Raw genomic sequence first — 26,592 nt, forward strand, 5'->3', positions numbered from 1 at the left:
ATCTACTATTTCAGCACAACTCTTGAGATAAATATTATTAATTTAATATGATACCCTCATCTGAAAACCAATTCAGGATAAGCATAGCTGATTTAAACTTGTATGAGTACATTTTGTTTTGTACTCATGAATTTTGAATTATAATGATTGAGGTAACTTTAAAATACTATTTAAAAAACTATATTTTGGGGCTTCCCTGGTGGCACAGTGGTTGAGAATCTGCCTGCCAATGCAGGGGACACGGGTTCAAGCCCTGGTCTGGGAAGATCCCACATGCCGCGGAGCAACTGGGCCCATGAGCCACAACTACTGAGCCTGCACGTCTGGAGCCTGTGCTCTGCAACAAGAGAGGCCGCGACAGTGAGAGGCCAGTGCACCGCGATGAAGAGTGGCCCCCGCTCGCCGCAACTAGGGAAAGCCCTCGCACAGAAACGAAGACCCAACACAGCCAAAAATAAAATAAATAAATTAATTAATTAAAAAACAAACAAAGAAACTATATTTTGGGGGCTTCCCTGGTGGCGCAGTGGTTAAAAATCTGCCTGCCAATGCAGGGGACATGGGTTTGAGCCCTGGTCCGGGAAGATCCCACATGCCACGGAAGAACTAAGCCCGTGCGTCACAACTGCTGAGCCTGCGCTCCTGAGCCCACGTGCCACAACTACTGAGCCCACGTGCCACAACTACTGAAGCCCGCATGTCTAGAGCCCATGCTCTGCAACAAGAGAAGCCACCACAATGAGAAGCCTGCGCACCGTGACGAAGAGTAGCCCCGGCTCGCTGCAGCTAGAGAAAGCCCACACACAGCAACAAAGACCCAGTGCAGCCATAAACAAATAAATAAATCTATATTTTTAAAAACTATATATTTTTAAAAACTATTGTTTGGATTTTTGGTAGGTGCAAGACTACTTTCCTTCCCTTCTCATCCATTTTGTGCCTTTCTCTGCCCAGGTTGCTTAAGCACTATTGGGCTTAATGGGGAGCAGAATCCTGAGTAGGTAGACAATGAGTAGCAGCTCTACCACTTACCTTGGAAGGCGTCACAGACTGGACATACCTTCATCTTTATAGTGGAAGAAGTACCTGCATGATAGGCATTGAGAGGATTAAATGAAGTAATATATGTATGACACTAACATCTCTTTGTAGAGGCTTGGTAAGTATTTGGCACCTATTAACCTTCAACTACCCTGTGCATAAATATGATTATCTCCACTTTGGTACAGGCGGGAAAAGCAAGCATTAGAGAACATTCACTTGCTCTAGGCTGGTGCTTCTCAAACTTTTATGTGCACACAAATTAATGGCAAATATTTTTAAAGTGCAGATACCGGTTCAGTTAGTCTGGAATGGGACCCAGTTTTTGCATTTCTAACAAGTTTGCCACCTTGAGTAGTTAGACCCTAGGCTACTTACCTAGAAAGTGGTGGAGCTGGGCCTGAAACCCAGGTTTGCTCTATTCCAAAGCCTTCCACCACCCAGAGAACTTCCCTAACTCTCACCAGTGGAACAAGAGTTTTATTGAGGGACCTGTAAGTTGGTTATTTAATAATTTCTTAGACTAGTGAGAATCTGAAGTTGTATTTTATTCATTAGTTCAACATTTACTTAGAATGTTTAATGTGCTGTATCCCCTTTTTAAAGAAGTGTAGGGCTAGATTAAAAATGGGGAAATATTACTTCATATTGTCTATTGGACAATTATTTGGTGTCTCATCACCTTACACTTCAATGTCCCATATTGCTCTTACCCCACCCCCAATCTGCTCCTCTTCCTGCCTTCCCTTTTATTTATGTTAGAACAGTGTCATCTGCCTCAACAGATACTCTTGAGTCCTCTCTCCCCTCACGTATAATTAGTCACGAAGTTCTTTCAGTTCTCAGAATCTCGTTGAAATGTGGCTTCCTCTCCAGCCCCCTGCTCCCTGTCAGCTCTTACCTGTTCTTGCTCATCAGGTCCCAGCTGGCCTTCCTCCCATCATGGTCTCCCAGACTGCTCCGCAGTCTCTCTGGAGTTAGTCTTCCTAAATCAAGACAAGTCTGAGCATGCTACACCCCTTTCCAAAAGCTCTGGTCTGTGTAGAAAGTGCTGGATGGCTAAGAGCACAGACTTGAACTAGCCTGCCTGGGTTTCATCCCTAGCTCTACAACTTACTGGCCGTGTGAGCCTGAGCAGGTTACTTAGCCTGTCTTTGTAATAATAACTTGTCTCCCTGGGCTGTTGTAAGGGTTATAAGTTAGTACAGAAGGCTTAGAATGGTGTTCAGTGCATTGTAACTGCTGAAAGGGTAGCTGTTGTTAATATTGGTGACTAAAGGGGAAGTAGCAATTTTTAAAATTCGGAAGGGGCTGCACCATCATGGAAGTTGGGCTGAATGCTATCTTTGGAACAAATTATAGGTTAATAATCCCCTCATTGGCAATTGCTAACGTCAATATATTAAGGACCTAGGCATATTAAAGGTAAAAAGTCATTGTGTACTTAACTCTTCTCAAAATTGAAGAGCCGTAATTTCAGCTTTGTAGGTTAGTAACTAAGGTAGATTAGACTAATAGATGTACCTTGTTAAATCTGAGGTTATTGTTTTGGAAGTATTAATGATAATAGCAAATACTGAGCCTTTCCTTAATCTATGATATATTTACTATTACTCCCTTTATACATTGAGGAAAACCAAGGCACAGAGATGTTAAATGGTCTGCCCAAGACCCATATGGCATCTTGAGATTCAAACTAATGAGCCCACTCTCTAACCACTAGAATTCCAGACTTACTGTGAAATCTCTGTTCCTGGGAAAGAGCCGTCTTCCTTTGGGGAAGTGGTCCTCTGCAACTGGGTGATCTGGTAAAACCGAGTGGCAGAGGTAGGTAGGACTTCTTTGCCGTCCTGTCAGTCTCCAGCATGTGCCCCTGCAGTCCTGGATTTTACTCTGTAAATAATGCTGATGTTGGATATTCTTTTTCTTTTAAAGTGATGTTAGTGGTTTTAGCAGAAAAATTCTTAATTACTCTTGGGCAGAGTGCGGTCAGGTACTGATCCCTGTCTGGCTTCCTTCTGTCAGCTGGGATGTTCATGAGTCACCTTCCTTGGCTGTCCAGCCAGTGTCAGCTTGGGGAATGCATGGTACCTGATCAAGCCAAAGAGTGAGGCAGGTAAATTTACGAGGGGAAACATTCGAATACAGATATTCATCTTGATGGGTTTAAACATCAAGAGACAGTTCTGTCAGAGTTGAGGGACAAATAATGATAGATACATTGGTTTCTTGTTTGCTTAGTTATTTAAGGCAATGATTATTTCCTTGAGAAAAAATACTGAAAAGAAAAAATCTTATAGTACTGTATGGCTCAGCAGTGAATAATATTTACATGGTCATTACTACAAGATCTCTCATTTGTTTTAAATAGTCAGGGGTAAACTGTGTGGCTTTTAGTAAGTTGGAGACTAACGTATTTCTTTAAATGTTAAATATCTGTTGTTGAAGTATTCAAATCTGTAATTCTTTTGTGAGAATTCATTATTTTGTATGCTGTAACAGCAAACGTAGTTTGGTCTGAAGAGAACTATTTAAAATATCAGATTCACCCAAGAAATAAGAAATTAACTTCACATCCTAGTTGGGGCATAAGTTTAGACGTATAAAAGATTTAAGCATTTAGAGAAGTAGGTAAGATACTACTCCTGTCATTTAATTGTGTGATGCCATGTCAGACTAAACTTTCCTTGTTTTCAGCTTTTTCTGTCCAGGTTCTGTAGTTAACCTATTCGATGAGTTAAGTGAGATTTAATTGGCTAACTTTGTCTTTGAGATAGTTAGTGAAAGGTGCTTCATATCCTAGTGTGTTTTTGTTCATGAATCTTGGAGGGCCACCTTCACAATCAGGTGTTGTGTTGGAGAGGCAAGAAGGAAGGTCAGCAGAGTGGAAAAGCTTTAATGCCAATATTGTTGAGAGTATGAGGAAAACAGGTTGGCTCATATGACAGTGGTTAGAAAGTGACTGTATGCACCCTTTTTGAAAGACATTTAGGCACTATCAGAAGTACAGCAAGGGGCTTCCCTGGTGGCGCAGTGGTAGAGAGTCCGCCTGCCAATGCAGGGGACACGGGTTCGTGCCCCGGTCTGGGAGGATCCCACATGCCGCGGAGCAGCTGGGCCCGTGAGCCATGGCCGCTGAGCCTGCGCGTCCGGAGCCTGTGCTCCACAACGGGAGAGGCCACAACAGTGAGAGGCCCACGTACCGCAAAAAAAAAAAAAAAAAAAAAAAAGTACAGCAAGATACGCATACTGAGATGTTCATTGTAACCATGTAATAGCAAAACACTAACAGCAACCTACCTGCTCACTAATGGATGCTTAGTTATTTAACTTATGGTACATGGACATTGCACAGGCATTTTTTTTACGGGAGCTTAGATCTATGTGTACTAATAAAGAGGTCCTCCATATATAACCTGAAGAAAGGTGTTTACAGAAGAGTTTACACCTGTGTGTCTGGGTGTACATGATGATGTTAATGTGTGTATATATAAACATTAATATAGACAATAGTAATATCTGGGCAGTGGGATTAGAGCGTTAAGGGAATGGGGAGGCTGCTTTATGCCCCACACACATTTTAAAAGACAATTTTTTAAAAACCTAGAACTCAGTGCTTCACCAGATGAGGTTGTTTAGCTGTACTGTAAGGCGTTCTCAGAACTGCACTCTTGCCCTGTGACTGTGCCGTCAGCAAACTGTTTGTCTCACTTAGTGGCACCTGAGCCTATCAATCCTACTTCTCCCCATGGTACAGACATGGGAGAGGGAAACCTAATAGTTTTGTCACCTTTTCAATGCCAAATTTTCTTACTATATATATACCCACTGTTGTGTATGTCTAGGTTTATATTCTCTTGTTTTGCTAAATAACCAATTTTTTCCCCTCATTGTTTAATTATTCAGGAAACACTCGTAGTGAGAACCTTGATTTTTTAACTTCTTAACCATAACTCGTAACAATACAGCCTTTATTCACTTTATTGTGTGTGTATATTTAAATCTCAAACTTCTGTTTAAATTATTAGGCTAGCTTATCACATATTTATCACTCCCATGTCTCTTAATTGTACCTGACAACCCATTTCTTAGTATGTATTAATCATTTCTGTTGGTCTTGAGCTAGCAAGTTTACTAACATAGGAAGAAAGCTTCCTTTCTCAGCTCTGTCACCTGTTACTTGTATGATGCTTAAAATAGCTGCAACCTCCCTTGTTGTATCACATTGCACACCTAGTTTACAGTCCACTTTCACCCCACATCTCTTGACTTTCCAGGGTTTTCTACTTAACTCAGTCACATTGGGGTTCTTTTTCTTAGGGTAGGATGTTTCTTTAAAAGAAACTTTTTTTTTCTATTTTAAAATATTATTTCTTTCGCTTATTTTCCTTATGGACTTTTTTTTTTAAAGCAACATTTAAAGTTTCTGGTAATTTTTTATCCCATTTTTTTATCCTAATTATTTATAAAGGTGATAAATGAAGGCAGCTTATAATGGCTACTTGAACATATCAGATAGAGTATTTGCCTACCAACTACCCTTGGATATAGTTTTTAAGCAGAATTTCAATCAAGAAGACACTGCTATTTTCTGTATCACTTTAGATTACTTTTTAATCCTTTTTTTATACTGTTTAGCCAAGCCTTTATTAAATTTCCAACAGATACTTGCTATGTTACCTCTCATAAGTCTTCCAAATGGGTAACAGAAACTGGGCCCAATTGAATAAAAGCATATTCGTTTGTTGTGGAATGCAGAGTTCTCTACATGGTGGATTGTGCTTTAATTTAGCATCCTCTCCAGTGTATTCATCTGTAGTTGTGCTTTTTTCAGTATAAAATCTTGACAGTGATCTTGAACCTGCCACTTATTCCTTTGTACATGTATTGCTTTAAAAAAGCCTGAGTCTGTGCTGCTCACTTCCCCCTTATACTTTTTATGAAATCAGGGTTGTTATTAACATTTGACATCTACTCTGCCTAATGAACATGGAGTAGTAAAGGGAATGGCAGGCATTGGTCATTCATGTTCTGGGAAAGAACTAGGGAGTGAGGAGGCACTGAGACCAGGGCTTACAGAGCAGTGATTTATAAGGGCAAGCCAATTGTTATCTTTCCCCCTTTGTTCTGGGTTTACAGGCATTTATATTTGAATTTTAAAGAGCTTGCTGTAAGAAATTTTCCTTGAGATTATTGAAGTCATAAAATTACGATGAGGAATCATTGGTCTCTAGAGACACAAACTCGTAATTAGCCAGTGCAGAGAAGGAAAGGAAGAAGAGCCATGGCCTGGGTCGCGGACCTGGGTCTTTCCATCAGTAGTTCCATGACTTCAAGGTGTGTTGATTGTTCTTTTTTTTTTTTTTAAGACTATGACCATATATCTAAGATCTCCTTCTCATTTCTGTGATCCACTGTTTTTCACTCTTCCATAATCTTCATCTACTAAATGGGTACCACTGCTTGGTATTTGTTAATTTTCATGGTATTTATTAATTTTCATACATCACCTTGCATTTGTAATGTACTATATTTCACTTGGAGACTGGCAAAGAAAATATTTCCTTTAAAATGTCACTGCTTACTGTGAAAGACTCACATAGGCCTTGATTAGAATATCTGTGGATAGGGATTATCAAACACTTAGCTTAATTCTATTTTCATTGAGTGACATTGTAGTCTGCATGTCAGGTGTTAGGGTAAAACCTGGTCTGCTATATTTAAAATGAATAAAAGAAGTAAAATTCTCAAGGATTTTCTGAGAAGAGAAGAACACTGGAAACATGATTACAAATACACTGCATAGATATTCCATAAAGCAGTATTAGCTTCTTACTGAGAAGCTGCTTCATGATGCACTTTGCTCTGCACTGTGGATGGCTTGGTGAAGTAGCCCAGAAGGGGAGGTAGAATGTGTTTTAAATAGACGTTTCCGTTAGGATTTTGCAGATGGCCACCTGACTGTGGGGAATTCATCTCTGGGGAAATTATACGTTGCCTGGGACTTCGAAGTTTTCAGGTGCTATTGTCATCTATAAGGTTGTGATTCATGTGTTTTTCTTCTCCAGCCTTCTGTGATTAGGTAGTCTGCCTTTGGAATGACAGCGTTCTTTCTTTTAATATGTCCTATCTTCTAAAAAAATTTTTAACAGATTTTCTAGATCATTGGTTTGGATTTTCATTGTCAACTTGATGTCTCTGGGGTATCCTGCATCTTGAGAATTTTGCAAGTCTTTATTTTTTCTCAGCAGTTCAAAGTTGTATTCCAAGTTTACACATTTAAACTGGGTGTTTGACCAGCTGATAGTTCTTTAGCAGTGAGTGTCCCCTATCTACATAAGTAGAGTGTAGTTAAATATATACAGTCTTCTGATTTTAAAAAAAAGAAATGGTAAGTATTGGAAATTAAATAAAAAGAAATAATGTCATTAAAATTTTCAAGTGTACACAAGATTAAAGATTACTTTAGGGCTTCCCTGGTGGCGCAGTGGTTGAGAGTCCACCTGCCAATGCAGGGGACACGGGTTCGTGCCCCGGTCCGGGAAGATCCCACATGCCGCGGAGCGGCTAGGCCCGTGAGCCATGGCCGTTGAGTCTGCGTGTCCGGAGCCTGTGCTCCGCAACGGGAGAGGACACAACAGTGAGAGGCCCGTGTACCGCAAAAAAAAAAAAAAATTAATGAATCCCCATTATCCAAATTAAAATTTTACAGTTATCAGTATTTTCTCTCACATCTGTTTCTCTTCTTTATGAAATATTTTAGGGTAAATCCCAGACATTGTTGTCATTTAACACCTACATATATCAGTAGGCCCCTCTTAAAAATGTGAACGTTTTCTTAAATAAGCATAATGACATTATCACACTTAAGAAAATAAGCAGTTTTGGGGGAAGGTGATTTATTTTTAACGTACTGTGAATCAAGCTGTAACAAACCGAATTCTGAAAAGTAAGCTTTTCATTAACCTTTTATGAGTTATTTAAGAGTAATAATACTATTTAAGTAATACACTGTTAATTTATGTACATGGATTTGTATATTTTTAGTTAAAAATAAGCAATGCTTTGTTGCCATAAAATAGCAAAGCATCAAAGTATATTAGGGACATCCCTGGTGGCGCAGTGGTTAGGAATCGCCTGCCAGTGCAGGGGACACGGCTTCGAGCCCTGGTCCGGGAAAATCCCACATGCTGCGGAGCAACTAAGCCCGTGCACCACAACTACTGAGCCTGTGCTCTAGAGCCCGTGAGCCACAACTACTGAAGCCCGCGCATCTAGAGCCCGTGCTCCGCAACAAGAGAAGCCACTGCAGTAAGAAGCCCGCGCACCGCAACAAAGAGTAGCCTTCTCTTGCCGCAACTAGAGAAAGCCCACATGCAGCAAAAAAGACCCAATGCAGCCAGAAATAAATAACTAAAATGAAAAAAGAAAGTCCTGGGCTGCAGTTGTCCAACTTGAAATAAAGATCAAAAAAAAAGAAAAGTTTGTATGTTAAAGAGCTGTTTCTATTTTATCAATAGCCTTCTAAATATTTTGAGGTTTTTAATAGGAATTTGAACTTTTTAGAAAATATAAATCTTATTTCTGTTTTGACTGTATTTTCTTGGTCTCAAGATGGCCTCATTGTTTTTCCATATTTCCCTTTGCTTTTCTCTCTCTCACTTCTTCTGCAACTGGGTCATTTCTGACTATCTGACTTTGTAAATCTGCTGTATAAAACATTTTGTTGGGGTCGAATGGCGCTTAGATTTCTTATGTATCTCTCTGATACACTTCTTTTTTCTAAAACCTATTTGAAAAAATTATTTTCCATAATTTATGACTCTTAATTTTTCTTTTGAGTTTTTTACTTTATTATTTGGGAATCTGGTAGCAGAATAATGCATCTAGGGAAGAGCTAAGTTATAATGATTTTCCCATTTAACATTTACTTATATCATGCCAGTGTTTACTTTGGTTTCTGACATGGAAGCTTTAAATGAAAGCATAAACTTGAGAAGAGAAAAAAAAAAAAAGCCCCAAAACTCCAAAGGCTAGTATGATTTACAGTCTGCTGGGTGGTAATGAACATGCTTGCTGTTTAACTTAATTTTTGCACTATCTTTGTAAAATTTAAGAAATACATGCATGCTACTTTTTACCCCTTAGTGAGTCTTAAGTGTTCAGTATGTCATAGTAAGTTGTCAAATTGTTTGCTTTACTTACTTCTGGACAATACATATTTATTTTGAAGAGGCTATTTTTAAATAAGTGATAACTTCCTCACTCTGAAGTTGTTTAGTTTAGTTGTAAACCTGAAAACATACAGCTAAAAATTATGTATTTTATTTACTGGAGAATGTCTTGCTTAGAATTATTTACCCTTTTAAAAAAAAAAAATTCCGTGAACTTTGGTTATCTGATTTTTGCATCCTACCATAGATACATTTGAAGGAATGGTAGCCCAGTGACGGCTCTCAAACGCAGCTAAAGAAGGAAGAGAAACTAGGAAAAGAACCTGCCAATCCCTTCAGCCTAAGAGTATGGGAAATTTCTACTTCAGGAAATAAGTATATCCCTTACGGTTCCTAAGGGCATCATTGTATTTTGTAGTACTGTATAGTAACTATTATTCATAATGATGACTTAACATCAAGAAAGGCTTAAGGGGCTTCCCTGGTGGCGCAGTGGTTGAGAGTCCGCCTGCCGATGCAGGGGACACGGGTTCGTGCCCCGGTCCAGGAAGATCCCACATGCCGCGGAGTGGCTGGGCCCGTGAGCCATGGCCGCTGAGCCTGCGCATCCGGAGCCTGTGCTCCTCAACGGGAGAGGCTACAGCAGTGAGAGGCCTGTGTACCACAAAAAAAAAAAAAAAAAGAAAGGCTTAAGGATATAGAAGGAAACTTAATTTTTTTAGATATTGTAAAAAAAAAAAAGTGTTGTTTAAGTAAATTTTAGTCACATGGAAATTAGTCAGCTTGTGTATTTATTTTATGTTAAAAAAATTGAATTCCTGGTTCTGTCTGACGCTGAGCCAGGTAGATACCTTTGTAGATAGATCATTTCATCTTCAACAATTCTGTTTGTGAGGTAGTAACCCCTCCCCAAAGTAAAGCCCCCCCCTTTTTTTTAGAGATTAAGAAACAAACTCCGAGTTAAGCAGTTTACAAGGTGACTCCTTTTAAATCGCAAGTTTCCCAAGCTGCTTACAGTATATTGCCTCTTGGTTCGTCCATTTATACTTCAGATTTAGCATGTTCAGAACTGAACTTAGCATCTTTGTTCCACTTTGCCCTTAATAGTATCACCTCATCTCTCTGAGAAACCTAAATCTATCCTTAGATCTCAGACTGGCAGCCTCAGTCTATGCCTGCCTTACAGCTTCATTCATGTGTTCATTTTATACATATTGATTGGGTACCTACTGTGTGCCAGGTACTCTTCTAGGCGCTAGGAAATGGCAGTGAACAAAATAGACAATCCTATTGGCGCGCGGGCTTCAGTAGTTGTGGCTCGCCGGCTCTAGAACACAGGCTCAGTAGTTGTGGTGCATGGGCTTAGTTGCATGCCGCATGTGGGATCTTCCCGGACCAGGGCTGAAACCTGCGTGCCCTACATTGGCAGGTGGATTCTTAACCACTGTGCCACCAGAGAAGGTCCCTCATAAGCTCTTAAGAGAGCTGCAGTAGCTAAGTTCTTCTAAATTGTCATGCTTGTTAAATGCTAAAGTTCTGATAACTGACTATATTAATTTTTCAGAACTTTTATAACGAAAAAATTCAAACTAGAGAGAAAAATATAATGAAAACCCCATGTACCCATCACTCAGATTCAGTAATTGTTGACTCAGGGCCAATGTCCTATCTTCTGTACCTCTCTCTCCTAACTCTTCCCACACTGGATTATTTTGAAGCAAATCCTGGACCTACATTTTAATTAGTAAATATTTCAATTTATATCTCTAAAGGAGAAGGTTTCTTTATAAACATAACCCTCACAGTATTATTTTTGTGATATTTTGTTCGTTAGTGGATTAGTAGACATACCATATTTTTATCAAGAAAACTAGGTAGTGAAGGTTGCCCAGTTTCTTCAACTTTCGTGATGTGATTAATCTCAAGGAGAGTTTAAGCAGACTGGTCTGAACATGTGGATAGAAAGCCCACGCAAATTGCTTTTACCTTCTGCACAGAAGCAACCCGTTCTTTATCCTAGTCCCTTACTGCCATGGGCACAGCTCAGGGAGGCCACCTTCCTTTATCTTACAAACTCACTATCAGCAAATTTAGGAAGCAATGCTGTCTGAATCCTTGACCTGTTAACAGGCTTAGCCCTTGGCTCCCTTTCTGGAAAATCCCAGAAGTATATAAAAATCATTTCTAAAATCCCGACAGACACGTTTTGCCAAGAATGTCAGTTATCTCTTGACGGCTTGGCATTAACCTTTAAATATTACATTGTGTAATCATAATGCCATTCAGGGAAAATAAGTTGGTGGGTGGCTGGCATTTTAAAAGTGAAATGAACTTGGGTTCCTGGGAATGTTAATCATTATTCTACTGAAAATGCTGACATTCCTTAATAGTGAAATGCTAAGTAAGTAAAAAGCAGTATTTTACAAATAACTTAGAGGTGAGTAAAATGTGATTTTTATGGGTTTATTTAACATATTTTTACCAGAACAGTATCTGAAGGATATTTTATATTTTCAAGCTTTGAAAGTGAGAAAGTAATGAAGGAACCTTCTAGTGAGTTCCCACCAGGCTACTAGCCTGACCAGCACATCTCAGAAATAGATCATTGTAACCTGTCATTGTAACCTGCCTTCTCATTTGCCTTCCTTGCCCTTGACTTTGCAGCAGGGAGCAGAAAGAAACTCGTGGCCTCTACCATAAATATACATGGTAACAGTAGTCAAGTAATTTTATATTTTTTGTGGGTAAGTCATTCATTCATGGTGATGGAATGGCTTATTTTTAATGCAGTGTTTTTCTTTCAACTAAACTTAAATTCTTTTTTTCCATCTGATTTAGTGTCTGTACCACTCCAAGGCAGCATAAATTTAGTACAGCTTCTTCATTTTACCAACTTGGTAGAAGTTTTTAAAGGTTTCATTCAGTTTACTTTTAGCTTTTCATGTGAAATGGACTATAATAATACTTTAATTTACAGTATAATGTGTAATTTAAGACAGACCCAGTGTATCTGGAATGTGGGTTATACCAGGGATCATGGGAAAGAGGAGGTTTGGAGCATTAATTTCTAATCTCATTTTCACATGACCTTTTCAAAAGGAGAATCTTCTTTGAAAAGTAGGTAACAGCATGGACTAAATCCCAAACAGATCACAAAATGGAAGAAACCCAGACTTAACTGCATCTACATAAAAGATAGAAAAGATATCTTCAGTTTTCTAGAGGGGACATTCATGTGGATAGCTTATAATTTTAAATGATTAATTAAGAGTAATTGCTGTAGATTAGTGTCATTCATAGCAAGTTAGGTCTGATTGATAGGGAATGCTGCTTTTACAGATTCTTATATTGTAAAATTAGTTTGACTTCTTTTGTTAAACTCATTTAATCCTCTACCTTACTTCATTATTATCCTTGCAAATTTATTTAGTTTAATGTCTGAGATATCTTTATATGTGGTACTACAGTGTATTCATTTTGACTACTTCTGGATACCCCAAGTTAAACAGAAACATACATTAGAGGAGCTCTGGTTGGGGAGAAGACACTAGTAAACAATAATAGACACTAGTAGCAGCCTGTTGCATAAATGGCTTATAATTCTTTTTCCTATTGATAAATACTTAAATTATTTTCATTTTAAAAATTTAAATAAAAAATATCTGTACATGTATCAGATAGTCTTATATTTAGTAAACTTCTTTTATTAAATAGTAACATATGTACAAAAAGTGCACAAATCATTTTTATAGCTCATTGATAAATGGAACTGTAAATAAAAGTGTAATCGGCACTCTAGAAGTCCCTCTCAAACCCCTTTCCAATGACCAGGCCCCACTAGAGGGTGACCACTATCCTAATTTCTAACACCTTGATTCATTTAGCCTGTTTGAAATGTGTGTAGATGGAATCATATTGTATGTGCTCTTTGGTATCTGCTTTCTTTCACTTACTGTAATATCTTTGAGACTCATCCATTTACATGTACAGTTAATTTTTTATTGCTGTGTAATATTCTGTTGGGTGACTGTACCATAATTTATCCTTTTTACTGTTGATGAACTTTTGGATTGTAACCTAATTTTTGGATATTACAAGTAGTGCTATATGAACATTCTTAAACGTGTTTTGGTGAACATAGCTATTCCTGTCTACTGGGAATAGTGCTGATGAGTGTGGGACATGCATGTGTGCAGCTTTACCGTGCCAACAGTTTTCCAAAGTGGTTGAAACCGTATCACACTCCCACCAGCAGTGTCTGTTTTTTGTTTTTTTAAAAATAACTTGAAAGAAGTGAAATTTGAGTAAAAGAGTAAATTCATTTTAAGTAGTATAGTGCTAAATTTGTCCTCAGGAATACCAATTTATACTCCACTGAACACTGGGTTTTATCTAGCTCTTTCATCTTTATGAATTAATAGTGGAAAATATTTCATTTTTAAACTAATGAGTTGGACTTTTTATGGCTTAATTTCAGTTTTCTCAACTTGGCTCTTCTGGTCTTTTCTTTCTAGTTTGTCCTTTGTCCTGACTTTATTTTTTATAATATAGAAGTTTTAAATGTGTGTGTGTGCTTGCATCTGCTGATTTTTCCCTCTGTGGTTTCTGGCTTTGGTGTCATTCTTAAGAAAGCCTTTTATCCCCAAGGTTTTTTTTGTTTGTTTTTTTGAGAACTTAGTTATTTGTAATTAACTTTGTTTATTGTAACTAGATTTGACTTTTACTAACACAAGGGAGCTTTTTTGGTTGTTTTTGTTTTAAAACAATTTAAACATGTACTTTAATTTATTACATTAGCATTAGCTTTGGAATATTTTGTAAGGAGGTGCCAGGAAGAATTTAGTACACCAAAGCATGCATGCATGTTTCGTTTGACCATGAGAAATGAAGCCAATTTTCCAATGTGGATACTATTTGAATCCTTTCAGTGTGCATGTTATTAAAATAGTTTTCAAAAAGAATGAGATCAAATAGACTGAATTATCTTATTATTTAATATCTCTAGTGGATACTGTTCATTGCTCTTGAGCAAGGACTTTGCCAAAAATACACCTGGCCTCTGTTCTGTGGCCTACAGGACAAAGGATTGGAGAGCCAAATACTTAATTTCAAGCCTTTAAAACTAACATTTTTCTCTATTTAAGAGATCACTTAAAATTTCTTTGGCTTTTTTTCTTTTGTATAATAGTACACATAATTAAAATGTAATTTGCACTGGTGGTTGAGAAAGATGAGACCAGTCTGTCATATCTGGTTGTTGTTGGTGGTTTTTTTTAAGGTTACAGTGGGATTTGAGAGCTCCCGAAAGCCCCCACCATCTAAAATTTTTCTCAGTAGAGTCATTATTGGGTTAGACCACAAAGCAGAGACAAAACAGATATTAAGCCAGTAGCCCTCTCTTCTGCTGATGTGGGTTGGTTTGGTTTCTATAGTCGAATCTTAGTACCTTAAAGGGGTGGGTCTCGGGACAAGTAAATTTTTGAGGAAGGGAACACAGAAGTGTTAGCGCTCTGTGATTCCAACCCCGAGCACATAAGAACCTAGAGGCCAGTCTCAAGGGGATGGAAAAGAGGGAGGAAAAGAGTAGGTGAAAATAAATACTACAGATAAGATTTAAAAAAAAAAATTTTTTTTTTTGCTTGTCTTTTGCATTTGGCAATGCTACTTATAGCAAGGTTATATCACTAGTTATTTTGATTATTCTCTAAGCCAGGGAGAAAATTATGGGGACTTCCTTAGTAAATGTGTAATTTTAGGAGCACAGCATTTCCAGTTCAGGAGAATCGGTGTTTTGCTGAGTGCTTGAATTTGACTAAAGGGAATGCTGGATTTATGTTAAAGGGTCATTGGGGATAGGATGGGGTGGGGACAGTACAGAGGGGAGAAAAACTAAAATTAAGTGCCTATTTTTCATACTTATATATACAATGTGGTCTTACACATTTTACATACTTAACCCATTTAATCTTCACAGAGGTCTGTAAAGTGGTGTTTTCCTGATTTGCAAAGGAGAACAAAAGGCTCAGGGAGTGAGTTTACATTATTTTGTCTAGGCTCAAATTCAGTATATGGCAGTTCTAGGATTTGAACCCCAGCTTCTCTGAATCTAAAGCTCATTCATATTCTTTTCACGAGAGCGTATATTGCCTTTTAAATTACAAGAATTATTATTCATGTTTTATATTTTATTGCTTTCATTATAAAATGTTGGTAACACTTTAAATGGCATATCTTGAGGAAGCCATCTTTAGTTCTTCCGGGTAATATAAAGCCTGTGTAATTTCCTTTACCTTCCACCTTAGCATCGAGAGTAAGCATGAGGTTACGATCCTAGGAGGACTCAATGAATTTGTAGTGAAGTTTTATGGACCACAAGGAAGTAAGTATATGTGTTGGTATGTGTTTTTTATTACAATCTTTTACTCTATTCCTTAATAGACAGTGAGAATATCAAGGGAGATGGTGATATGTGTAGTTTTTGAAAAGTAAATTTAATTTAATTCTAGAAGCAGTGAGGAAATCTTGCTCTTATCATAATTACTTTATATGCTTTTCTCTTTTACCTCTGTGTGACAGTATTAAACATGAATTGTGAATTCTGGGTTTTGTGGAAATGTTTTTTGTTGTTTTTTGGGGGTGGGGTGAGCATGGTATAGATTGAGACAGTAGGCTATTACTTACCAAATAACTGAACAGTGTTTGATACTTTAAAGAATCATGTAAATTTGGGGGAGAAAATGAACCTTTGCTAACTCTAGATTTTTTAAAGAAAAGTATTATAATTGAACATAGAGTACCTACTAGTTATAGTAGTTAGTTAGTTATAAGAGTTCCCTGACTCTTGAAGGAATTAATTTGCAAGGTTCTCAAAACAGGTTAGGATTTAATGTTTAACTTACATTCAGATTTATCTTCTGATTTGGAGGCACAATCCTAATGTTTAACTTTTTTGCTTTTATTTCAGCACCATATGAAGGTGGAGTATGGAAAGTTAGAGTGGATCTTCCTGATAAATACCCTTTCAAATCTCCATCTATAGGTATGTAACTACCCAGTTTCTCTCCTTAGAGAGTTTTGAAATGGAAAAAAAAAAAATCCTACGTTTTATGGGACATCATTAATTCCAGAAATATTAACTTAACTGAATTTTTTCCTTTTTTGGCTTAGGTTAATTAGTAATTTGGTGGGGGGGGGGTACTTCCATAGTGTGATAGAAAATGTTTAAATATACCCTTTGCATGCTTGTAATGACTATAACTCTAGATTTTTCTGTCAGGGTCACATTAAACAATTTTAAGACCCACTGTCCATTCAGGCTATTAGCAGTAAAATAATAAACATCTTAAATCTCATTTTAAATGCCAGATTGTTGGAATTAATATTTTACAGTGCCTATTCTAATTCTGCCATTTAAAAATCCTGTGTATATCCTACTTTACTTTTGTTCACTCCCACTCTGGGTACCCTTTTCCATTCTCTACATTCCTAATCTTTTTAGCCCTCTAAACAGCTAAAGAAAGTAGAGAAGAAACCTCAGTGGGGTTGTATAAAGGGTATTTTTTTCCTCACCTTCATCTTCTGCCCTAATTGTTGATATTAACCTATTACTCCTATTAAGGCATTTAGTGACAATTTAGGTATTTTAGCATCAGATGCTATAGAGGTATATTTGATTGAAGATTGATAACCTTTAAATATTTTGAGACTGTAGAATGGTAGTAACTTAGCTAACTTAAGCCCACTTTTAAAAGTTTCATTCTGTAGATGATTTTAAAATGTTATAAAATATTGACCAATTTTAAGAAGGAAGAAGAAGATAAAATTGGAATCTATTAGAGCATTCTCTGTCACACTGAACCGCATGTTCAGAATTGTTAGTTTCAAATATGTTGCTACTGCTGTGGGCTTGTCTTCAGAGCTAATGCCAGAACTCTTGGAATTTAGACTGCCCCACCACCCCAAAAGGGTTTTTTAAAAGAGGTGGACCAAAGACATTCTGAGCTATATGTTTTGATTCTAGGCCCCCACATTTCTGTCTCGGATAAATAATGCAGGAACGTTAGAATAGTCACAGGCTAATTCCCAGTCAGATGCAACGGCCTAGCCCCCTGACATCTAGCTACTTTATATGTTTTAGAATTTCATGCTATAAAAATACTACAGAGCATCTATAATCCCTTCTTAGGCTGGGATTCTTAGTGCTCATTTTAAGAATAAACTGGTGATTTCCTCTTAAGGGCCCTAAAGTTGAGTTTTTAAACTCAGTAATTGAGAAGATACTTTATGGATAATTGAATTACTATAAGGGCCTCCAAGTTTTAGAGTTATCAGCTGGTGATATAGGAAGAGTGCTGTGAGGTGCTGAATCTTTGAGACAATCCCTGAATGTATCTGACTTAATACCTTAGCATACTTGGGACACCAGCCCTTTCTCAGTTCCATTCCAGTGTGGTGGAATGTAGGTTTCACTCAGTTCGGGAGGGCTTTTGTGTCACATTGGTTCCCTATCCCCCATTTGTCTTTTAACTTTAGGGTGTTTCTTTCTATATAGGCATTTAAAACTTTTATGTAGTTGAGTGGTATGATCTTTAAACCTTTACAAACAGAACGTCCAAACCATGTAAATTCATTCAAATATATTCCATACATACCTATTTACTTAAAGACTAAAAATTGGCTTGGTAAATCTAGTTTTGTTACCCTAGATTCCTAGTCAGAAAGGAAACAGTATAGCTTGTTGAAACTAACAATGAACCTATAGAAATGCAATTACATATCCTGTAGAAATGTAGTTTTTTCTCAAGTCTTGTCTTAACATATATTTCCAGGTAATATAATTATTTCAGCATAACTTTCAAAGTGTAAATATCTAAACTTCAGACATTGTTTATTAACTAATGACACAGCAGAAGCCTCTGTACTTTCTTAAATTAATGATGTAACATGAAATTGGTTAGGACAAATGACTAGGCAAATTTAACTTCTTTATAATTTTTCCTTTGCCTTTCTGTGTGCTTTTAGAACTTGGTAATACCTACAAATGTGTACCATATTCTCTTAGGGAAGTAGATCTAGTTGAAATATTTGTACAAGCTGTCCTTGTTTCCTCCAAAGGAAGATTGCATAAGAGAGTTTTAATCAGTTGTGTGGGGTGACCCATTTTCAGGTCGTCAACAATGTAATTACTGTTAGAATGTGTGTTAAACATTTTGAGAGGTAGTGGCTCATGTAGAATAGGCAAAGATTCCTTTTTGAATTGTATAGATAGTTGCAGAATTATACAGAAGGGCAAGGAGATAAGATAAATCCAACTTCACTGCTCTTTTTAAACCCTGCCTCTATAGTATCTAGGCAGGCATACCCTTCTTTCTGAGCCAAATTTTGAGATGTGCAAATTTAGATTAAGTATTTTAATGTTTAGCTCTTGGAATTTTAAAATGTATATGTATATAGTTTTTTGTTTAATATTACTATGTATTTTTTAAATTGTATAAATGCTCCATATCCATAGTAGGAATGTAAGAAGGTCCAGGTGAGCAAAAGTAAAGAAAAATTAAAATTTCTTATAGTCCTGTCCCTCAATAGATATCATTATTTGCATAAAGTGCATAAATGTACTTTAAAACATTTTTCTATGCATATATAAGTGTATATGCAATGTAATTTGACAGGCTCATCTTTGGTATATACTCCAAATACAGTTTTAGAGAGTTTTCAGTAGTTACATGATTGCATGAGGTATAACTACAAAAGTCCTTTCAGAAACAGTTTACGTCTTTAAGTAAGTTTTTACCCCCAAATAGCAGTAAACTCCCTCAACTCCTCTGTGGAAAGAGAAGGAATATAAACAGACTCCTGGGGAAGTTACGAGCTTACTCTTACAATGCCATCATTGTTCCAAACATCTTAAGCTCATCTTTTGGAATTTTACATTCTCTTTGAATATCATGAGTGATGGCAAATCTTGATGCTTTGAAGCTGGATATAAATTTTTGAAATGGCTAAAGGTCATTTAATTCTAGAGAATAAGATGAATTGAAAAACAAAGTAACATCAGTTGAAATCTAAAATGAAATATGGTTGTGAAAGTGACTTAAGTTTAAGGATTATGATCTTGTTTTAAACTGGCCCTATGGGCTCTTTCAAAAGGAAATTATAAAACTCCTTTAATCAATTGTAATGTCATTGAAATATTTGCATCGTTTTCCAGAGAGACTGCTTTGATGTAAATTATATTTGAATCTTTAAGTTCTGATTTATTTGAAAGTACAGACTTTTATCTTTTTCATTCAGAAACATTCCTAGAATGCTAGCAGTGCTGCTGGGTGTGTCACTGTGTAGTTAGGCGAATGTGATTGGTCAGTGGACTGGTTCAGGAAAGAGTGGGAAAGAATGGTTCTGGCCCTGATTCTCCTTGACTGTGAGAATGATACTTATCAGAACTGTTGTTTCCTCTTCTAGAAAATGAGATAATGGAATTAAATGAACTCTGCATGTTTGATATTGACCAATGTATTAAATACTCAGAATACATGATATATGGCATTCTACCCAATAGTTAGGAAGGCTGTGTAAGGCTTTCACTAGTTGGGAGGAAAAAGTCAACACATACAAAATACTGCATTTGCTTTAGTGACAGCATTTCCTTGCTTTTTAGGAGAAGTGTGAATTAGCAGCTCAGTTGAGGAAGAAAGAGTATATGGAGGAGATAGGCTTTTACAAGAATTGTATTTCACATATTGAGAATAGTCTTTACAAAGCTTCAGAGATGTGAAGGTGAACGTAAGGACTTTACAAATACTCTTTCAAAACCGAAGTAATGCCCAGCCCATGAAGATTATGTTATATGCAGAGGAGTTTCTACAGAGACTGCCATATTCCCTACTTCTCCAGATTCACAGTTTTCAGTCGTTACACGTGTGCTCATCTACTAAGGAAGAGCTTTTATCCGTCAAAGATAAGACTTGCAGTTGCTGTGTGGGGAAATAAAAATGAGTGATCTCATATATACAGAGGTCACATGGAGCAATTTTTTATAAAAATTAAAAATAATCGATAAGCATAGGATACAAATGGTTTTGTGTCTAATCCAAAGAATGCAGATTAAAAAAATAAGAGAATATATGACTTATCAAATTGGCAGGTTAAACATTGTTGGCAAAGTTATTATGATGTAGCCAACCTAACAGTATATATAGATAAAATTTTGTATCCTTTGAGTGATTTTACTTAAAATAAGGAAATACCCAGAGGTGTACACTAAGATTAATATACAAGAGTATGTAAATTGCAGTGTTATTTTTAAAACTTAAAAGTTGGAAGCAACCTAAATCACCCAGTTGATAATAAAGTAGTTAAATTGTGGTACATTTTAATGGACAAAATGTTTCACAACCATTACTCATATTTTAACACCATCTTTAAAGGAACACATAGGAGGGAATTCCCTGGCCAACCAGTGGTTAGGACTTGGCACTGTCGCTTCCAGGGACCTGGGTTCAATCCCTGGTCAGGGAACTAAGATTTTGTAAGTCACACATGCAGTGCGGCCAAAAAATAAATGAATGAATAAATAAATAAATAATGGAACACACAGGAAAATGTATAACATTATATAGTGTAACAATAATTTTTTCCATGCAAATTCCAAGTATGAATGCCAAATACTGGCTGTAGTTATCCATGGCTGTTAAGGGAATTAAAACCATTTTTCTGTAATTCCCAAATATTCTGCAGTAAGTTCCCTTTTATTATAAAAGTAAATATTTAAAAACATATGGCAAGTGCATGTCTTTTGAGTGTCCTGTCTACATCTTTGTCTGAGTCTATGCTTTTCCTGTGTTTTGTTCTAGAAAGCCACCAAGCAATCCTTGGCCAGAATTCTTACCTGGTAGCTTGCTAAGGGCCTGCTGGCCCCCATGTTTCCCACCACCCTCCTTTCTTTTTTACCTTCAGTTTTAATTATTTGTGCGTGTAAGTGTACCTACTATTTCCTTTGTTTCTCTGCTTACAGTTTAGTTTACTCCATCTTGGAATAAACCTTTAAGTATAGCTATTCTACACTCCTTTTCTTCCTTTCCCTTTTCCCTTCCCTTGTTACTTGAGCAATTCTTATCTGCTTCTTTTTTCAGTCTGACTCCTCCACTTGTGTTTCCCTTTGTTCCATTTTTCTCTTCATATGAACCAAGAAGGCTCCCGTTTACAGCTAATAATAACAGTAATAATTTTTTTTTTTAACAGAAGGGGAGGGGAGAATCTGTTCTCTTATTTTTCAACAGGCAGAATTTTTATTTTTATTTATTTTTATTTTTTAAATTTTATTTTTTTGGCTGCGTTGGGTCTTCATTGAGTCACACAGGGGCTACTCTTCGTTGTGGTGCGTGGGCTTCTCATTGCAGTGGCTTCTCTTGTTGCGGAGCACGGGCTCTAGGTGCGCGGGCTTCAGTAGTTGTGGCTCGCGGGCTCCAGTAGTTGTGGCTCGCGGGCTCTAGAGCGCAGGCTCAGTAGTTGTGGCGCACAGGCTTAGTTGCTCCGTGGCATGTGGGATCTTCCCGGACCAGGGATCGAACCTGTGTCCCCTGCATTGGCAGGTGGATCCTTAACCACTGCGCCACCAGGGAAATCCAATAACAGTAATACTTTGGATAAACCTCACCCAAGAGGGCAAAATTATGTCTTCTGATAAAATACAACGTACAATATTAAATTTAAGCTTTTCAGCCTCTAAAGCAGCGGTCCCCAACCTTTTTGGCACCAGGGACTGGATCTGTGGAAGACAATTTTACCGCGGGGGGTGTGGGGGCTTGGGTGGTTCAGGCGGTAATGCAGGCGATGGGGAGTGGCAGCTGAAGCTCCGCTCACCCGCCCGCCGCTCACCTCTTGCTGTATGGCCCAGTTCCTAACAGGCCGCTAGCAGTCCATGGCGGGGGTGTTGGGGACCCCTGCTCTAAAGGTCTTGAAAGTACCTTGAAAAGTTCCCTTCAAGATCTACAGTAGTCTCCATCAGATCTACCTATTTTACTTAAACACTAGCATTCAACAGAAAATTTTAAAGTTGTCATTTAATCTTATTTTTAAATGTCTACTGACTAGTATATTAATAGACATGTATTCTACTAATTTCAGATAGAACTATAGAGTATTTTAGAATCTTTTGTAGATAGCCTTAAGACCAGCCTGGGAACTCTGTCACCATTTATACTTTTTTAAAATAGAAAACTCTTTTGTAAGAGCCAGCTAACAAGTCTAGAAACTCACTTTTGAAATACTACCTGTGTGTATCTCCATATTAACAGTGAGGAGGACCCTCTCAGGAGCAGGCTATATGCTATGTGTGTCTGGACTGTAATTTGATGATACCAAAGCTGACTGTGTGAGAGGAACGGTTGAGAACAAGATTCTGGAGAGACCACTTAATGTGTTTGCCGAATGTTGATAGAATGGCCAGGGAAAAACCCAAGCTCATTCTTCAGTGTAATTGATGTCAATAGCATATGGCAAGAGCTAGCCAAGTCCATTTGAGTAAATAGAAACAAAACGAAAGAGTCATGGACAATAACAAAAATTAGAATGCTATTTTGAGCTATACCAGTGGCCTTTACAATTAGGTCAGACTGTCATCTAAATAGAATGGTTTTAGGTCATTCTTTTCCAAAGGAAACTAGACTAGATAACCTGTCTGAGTTCCTTCTAAATTTCCCAATCTGCCACCAGTTTTTAATTAAAAGATATTCTGATATTCAGTGCACCATATTCTTTTTACTTGTGCCAGTGATTAAAGGAAATGTTTTCACCTTTTTCATTGGCAGATTCACAGACTCTTCTGGCATAATACATTTTTTATTTCACTATGGCCAGAAATTACCTCACAGTATTTTTGGAATGGAGTTTTATAACATATGGTATGACTAACTGTAGAGTTTAGAATATTTACCATTTACTTTGTGTCTTCCTAGCTGGAAACATTGTACAATTACTCCCTCAGGAACTATTGTGAGTAACTTAACTGAGCCCTGCTTAGTCAGGAGTAGACCAGGATTGGGAGTAGAGAGGAGTGTGTCATGCATGAGAGGTTTGGGGTCAGTCATTTAACAAAGACTACTTGAACCACTATATTTCCACAAATAGAATGAATTCTTAGACTGAGGAAGCAAATTCCATTAAGATCACCTATATACTTCTCTACTTTTGCAACCTTGGGTTTGAATTTAGTTCCTGTTTCAGTTACATTCTAGTAGAAAAGTTTCCTAAAAAAATTTTTTTAGATAATGCTATAAGAATATAAGCCATTGTTAAAAGCTCTCCTTTTACTGGAGTTCTGAAAATGAGATTTTTCAGGATAGATTTTTTTAAAAGATTATGTCTAGCAGCTGAGGCAGAACCTGCTTTCTCATAAAATGGATACATCTTGCATCGTCTTCTAATCAGCTCCACAAATTTATCAGATACCAGCTGTGTGCAGGGCATTATTCTAGGTGCTAGGGATACAGAAGTGAACAAATTGCTCCCTTCACCCTTAAATCCTTTTGTGATGACGGGAGGGGGAGATAAAACAAAATTTTAAATGTCTGATAGCTTTATGCAGAGAACTGATGTGATAGAATTGACATGATAGCTATCTTAGATTAGGTATTCAGGAAGGGCTTCTCTGACAAAGTAAATTTAAGCTGAGGTTTAAATGAAAAGGGGAAAAAAGCCAGCCCTGATCCTCCAAGGTCAGGGATTGAGAGCATTTTAGGCAGAAGAAATTGTGAAGACAAAGACCCCGAGGCAGGAACTTTGCATGCTCAGGGAAGAGAGATGAGGCTGGGAGGCTGGGTCGAGAGTGTGAGATATGAGAAGCGGTCCAAGTGGTAGGCAGGGCGAGGTCCTGTAGAGCTTTGCTGGCCAGGTTAAATGGTTGAGTTATATTCTTAATGTAATGAAAAAAAATCATTGCAGTGTTTTAAACAGGTTCAGTGATCACTCTGCTGTTGCGGGGAAAGAGTAGAGATACTGGTGGTTTGGATCAAGGTGCCAAGGTTGAAAACTCTGGTGTATTGGGTTGGCCAAAAAATTTGTTCGGTTTTAAGTAAAAATAAAAGACACATTTTTTATTTTCACCAATAATTTTATTGAACAATTATTCACTAACCGAATGAACTTTTTGGCCAACCCAATAGATACACATTACTTGAAGAAATCTATCTATATAGAGGAAAGCATACAAATGAGGCTGTTACCTAGAGGAAGATAAAAGGAAGGCTTTACTTTTTATTTCTTGAATAGGAGATTTTGCTCCTTGCAGGGAGTTGTCTAGAAGAGAGGGAAAGCTTGGTGATGTTGGACGTCAGGAGGAGAATTAAAGGAGCAATGCCTTTGACACTGTAGCAAGGGACAAGATCAGAACACAAATAGAAGACTGGTGCTTGAGAAGACCATGAACATGAACATTTGAGCAAGCTGTTGAGGCAGGAAAAATTAGCATGTGGGGGGGTGGATTTTGTTGGGGATGATGAGGGATCCTGCCAGTTGGCACCCATTTTCCAAAAAAAAAGGGCAGGGCTATTAAGTCAAAGTGAGAAATGGAGGGGCAAAGGGAATGGGAGATTTGCAGAATAATGGTAAAATGTCCAAGTCATTGGAGAATGGGGGAGCAAGCTACTAGAGAAAGAAGAGAGGAAAATTATAGGGGATGTTGAATCCACAAAAGTTGTTATAGAGCATACTTTTTAAAATTGATACATTTGTTTACTTACATCTCTCCTCCCTGCCAACCCAATAGATATAAACTCCATGAAGGCAGTTCCTGGGTCTGTTTTACTAAAAATCCGTCTCCCCACCTCCAGGCTTTATACATTGCCTGTTCTGCAGAAGAATATCTGTTGAGTGAGTTAGTGAATAATGAGTGAATGCCTGTTTAGAGACATCCTCAAGTCCAAGTAAGAATTGTGAATGATTGGTTTTCTCCAGTTGTAGATGGGTATTTTGGAGGGGAGAGGGCAGGGGATTTGCAGAGAATTGCCAGAGAGTGATGATGGTGATAGCTCTTAAACCTAGTTAGGGGAAGACGTGAAAATAAGAGGGTGGTAGGTAGGAATAAAGTGGGAGGGTGAGTGGATTAGAGTTCACAGGTGGAAGAATTGTTCATGGGGTGGGAAGCTCTTTGACAAGGATAGGAGACCGTAGTGGGAGAGGGGATGTCTGAATTTGTGATTTTGGAAGTGAAGCTATTTGTAGGGATGCCAGACTTTAAGGCATGTCCTGGGAGTGTGAATGAGATAGAACCGAAGAAAGATCATTAAGAAGAAGCTTAGAGAACTGAGAGGCCCCAGGGTGTGAGGAGGGTGGTCTGTGTAGGTAATAATGTCACTAAAAATGACAGGAGTTGGTGGGGGAGAGACTTGGCTTAGGTGCTGAAGTTCTCAATGATGGAAGAAGTCAGTAGTCAAATTGGCCCTGTCAATGAAAAACCTGTTGTTAGCAGTTTGTAATATCTAAATTTATTCAGCTTCATCTTGCTGTATAGCCAGAGTAAAAATAATAGTCGGCTTTGATTTCCCTTCCCCAGGCCACCTCTAAGGGGTAACCTTGCTTTTGCACATGCTTGCTTCTGTGAGAAGGTTTGTGCATTTCCTTCTTGAAGCTGGCTTATGTCAGTTTTAATTCTGCCTTTGGCAATTCATTATTATATAATCTTTCCATTTGCTGTATAAAAGTTCCACCTAACTTGCTGTTTAGGTTAGTTCCTACTTGAACTTTAGTTCCTGTAGCTTTTGAGCTGGTTGGTTATTCTGACATCTTCTGGGCATAAAATTCATTTTCCTTTTAGGATTGGTGTTATAATGAAAACATATATTCTTAGCTTCATTTTTCTTTAGTTAAACTGAAATTCTTTTAAAAACAAATAAGAGTAATATCTTAGTTCCCTTGGAAAAGCTTGTTCACACAGTTCAAGATTTGTTCATATTCTTGGTGTTGGTGAAAACCATATTGCTAGAAGGAACTTTGGAGATTATATCATCCTGTTCCGTTATTTGAAGGATTGTAAAAATGAGACTCAGGAAGGTGGAGATATATTACTACTAATTAGTTGCAGAGTCTGCCTTCTAGCTTCCAGTCCAGTGTTTTTTCCATATGCCAAATACAATCAGAACAATCTTTTTAATAGTAAATATTAGAGTAACTGTATTTGCCATTTCCAGTGTGATAGGGTTATAAAAAAAACTAATATCCCATAATCAAAATACCTTCTAATGCTCTTGACAGTTGCTAAAGGATTAAGAGATGGATATGTAGGGGCAGATATTTTCATTTTTAGGATGAGAAAAGTGAGATGAAATTACTTGCCTGAGCTCATGAGTTACTGGTCACATGCTGTGCATATATTCCTTAAATC

At 37.6% G+C, this 26,592-nt stretch overlaps 1 protein-coding gene across 1 annotated transcript in view; it reads left to right on the forward strand.

Annotated features, from left to right (window-relative positions):
* UBE2H (ubiquitin conjugating enzyme E2 H) overlaps nucleotides 1-26,592 on the forward strand; it is a 99,943-nt gene that overhangs the window by 41,211 nt on the left and 32,140 nt on the right. The window contains exons 2-3 of the mRNA XM_082661516.1: nucleotides 15,518-15,594; nucleotides 16,180-16,254. Of these exons, the coding sequence (XP_082517642.1) occupies nucleotides 15,518-15,594; nucleotides 16,180-16,254 (152 nt within the window). The remainder of the gene's footprint in view (nucleotides 1-15,517; nucleotides 15,595-16,179; nucleotides 16,255-26,592) is intronic.

This window comes from Grampus griseus (assembly GCF_964374135.1).
Source record: "Grampus griseus genome assembly, chromosome: 9".
Lineage (NCBI taxonomy): Eukaryota > Metazoa > Chordata > Mammalia > Artiodactyla > Delphinidae > Grampus > Grampus griseus.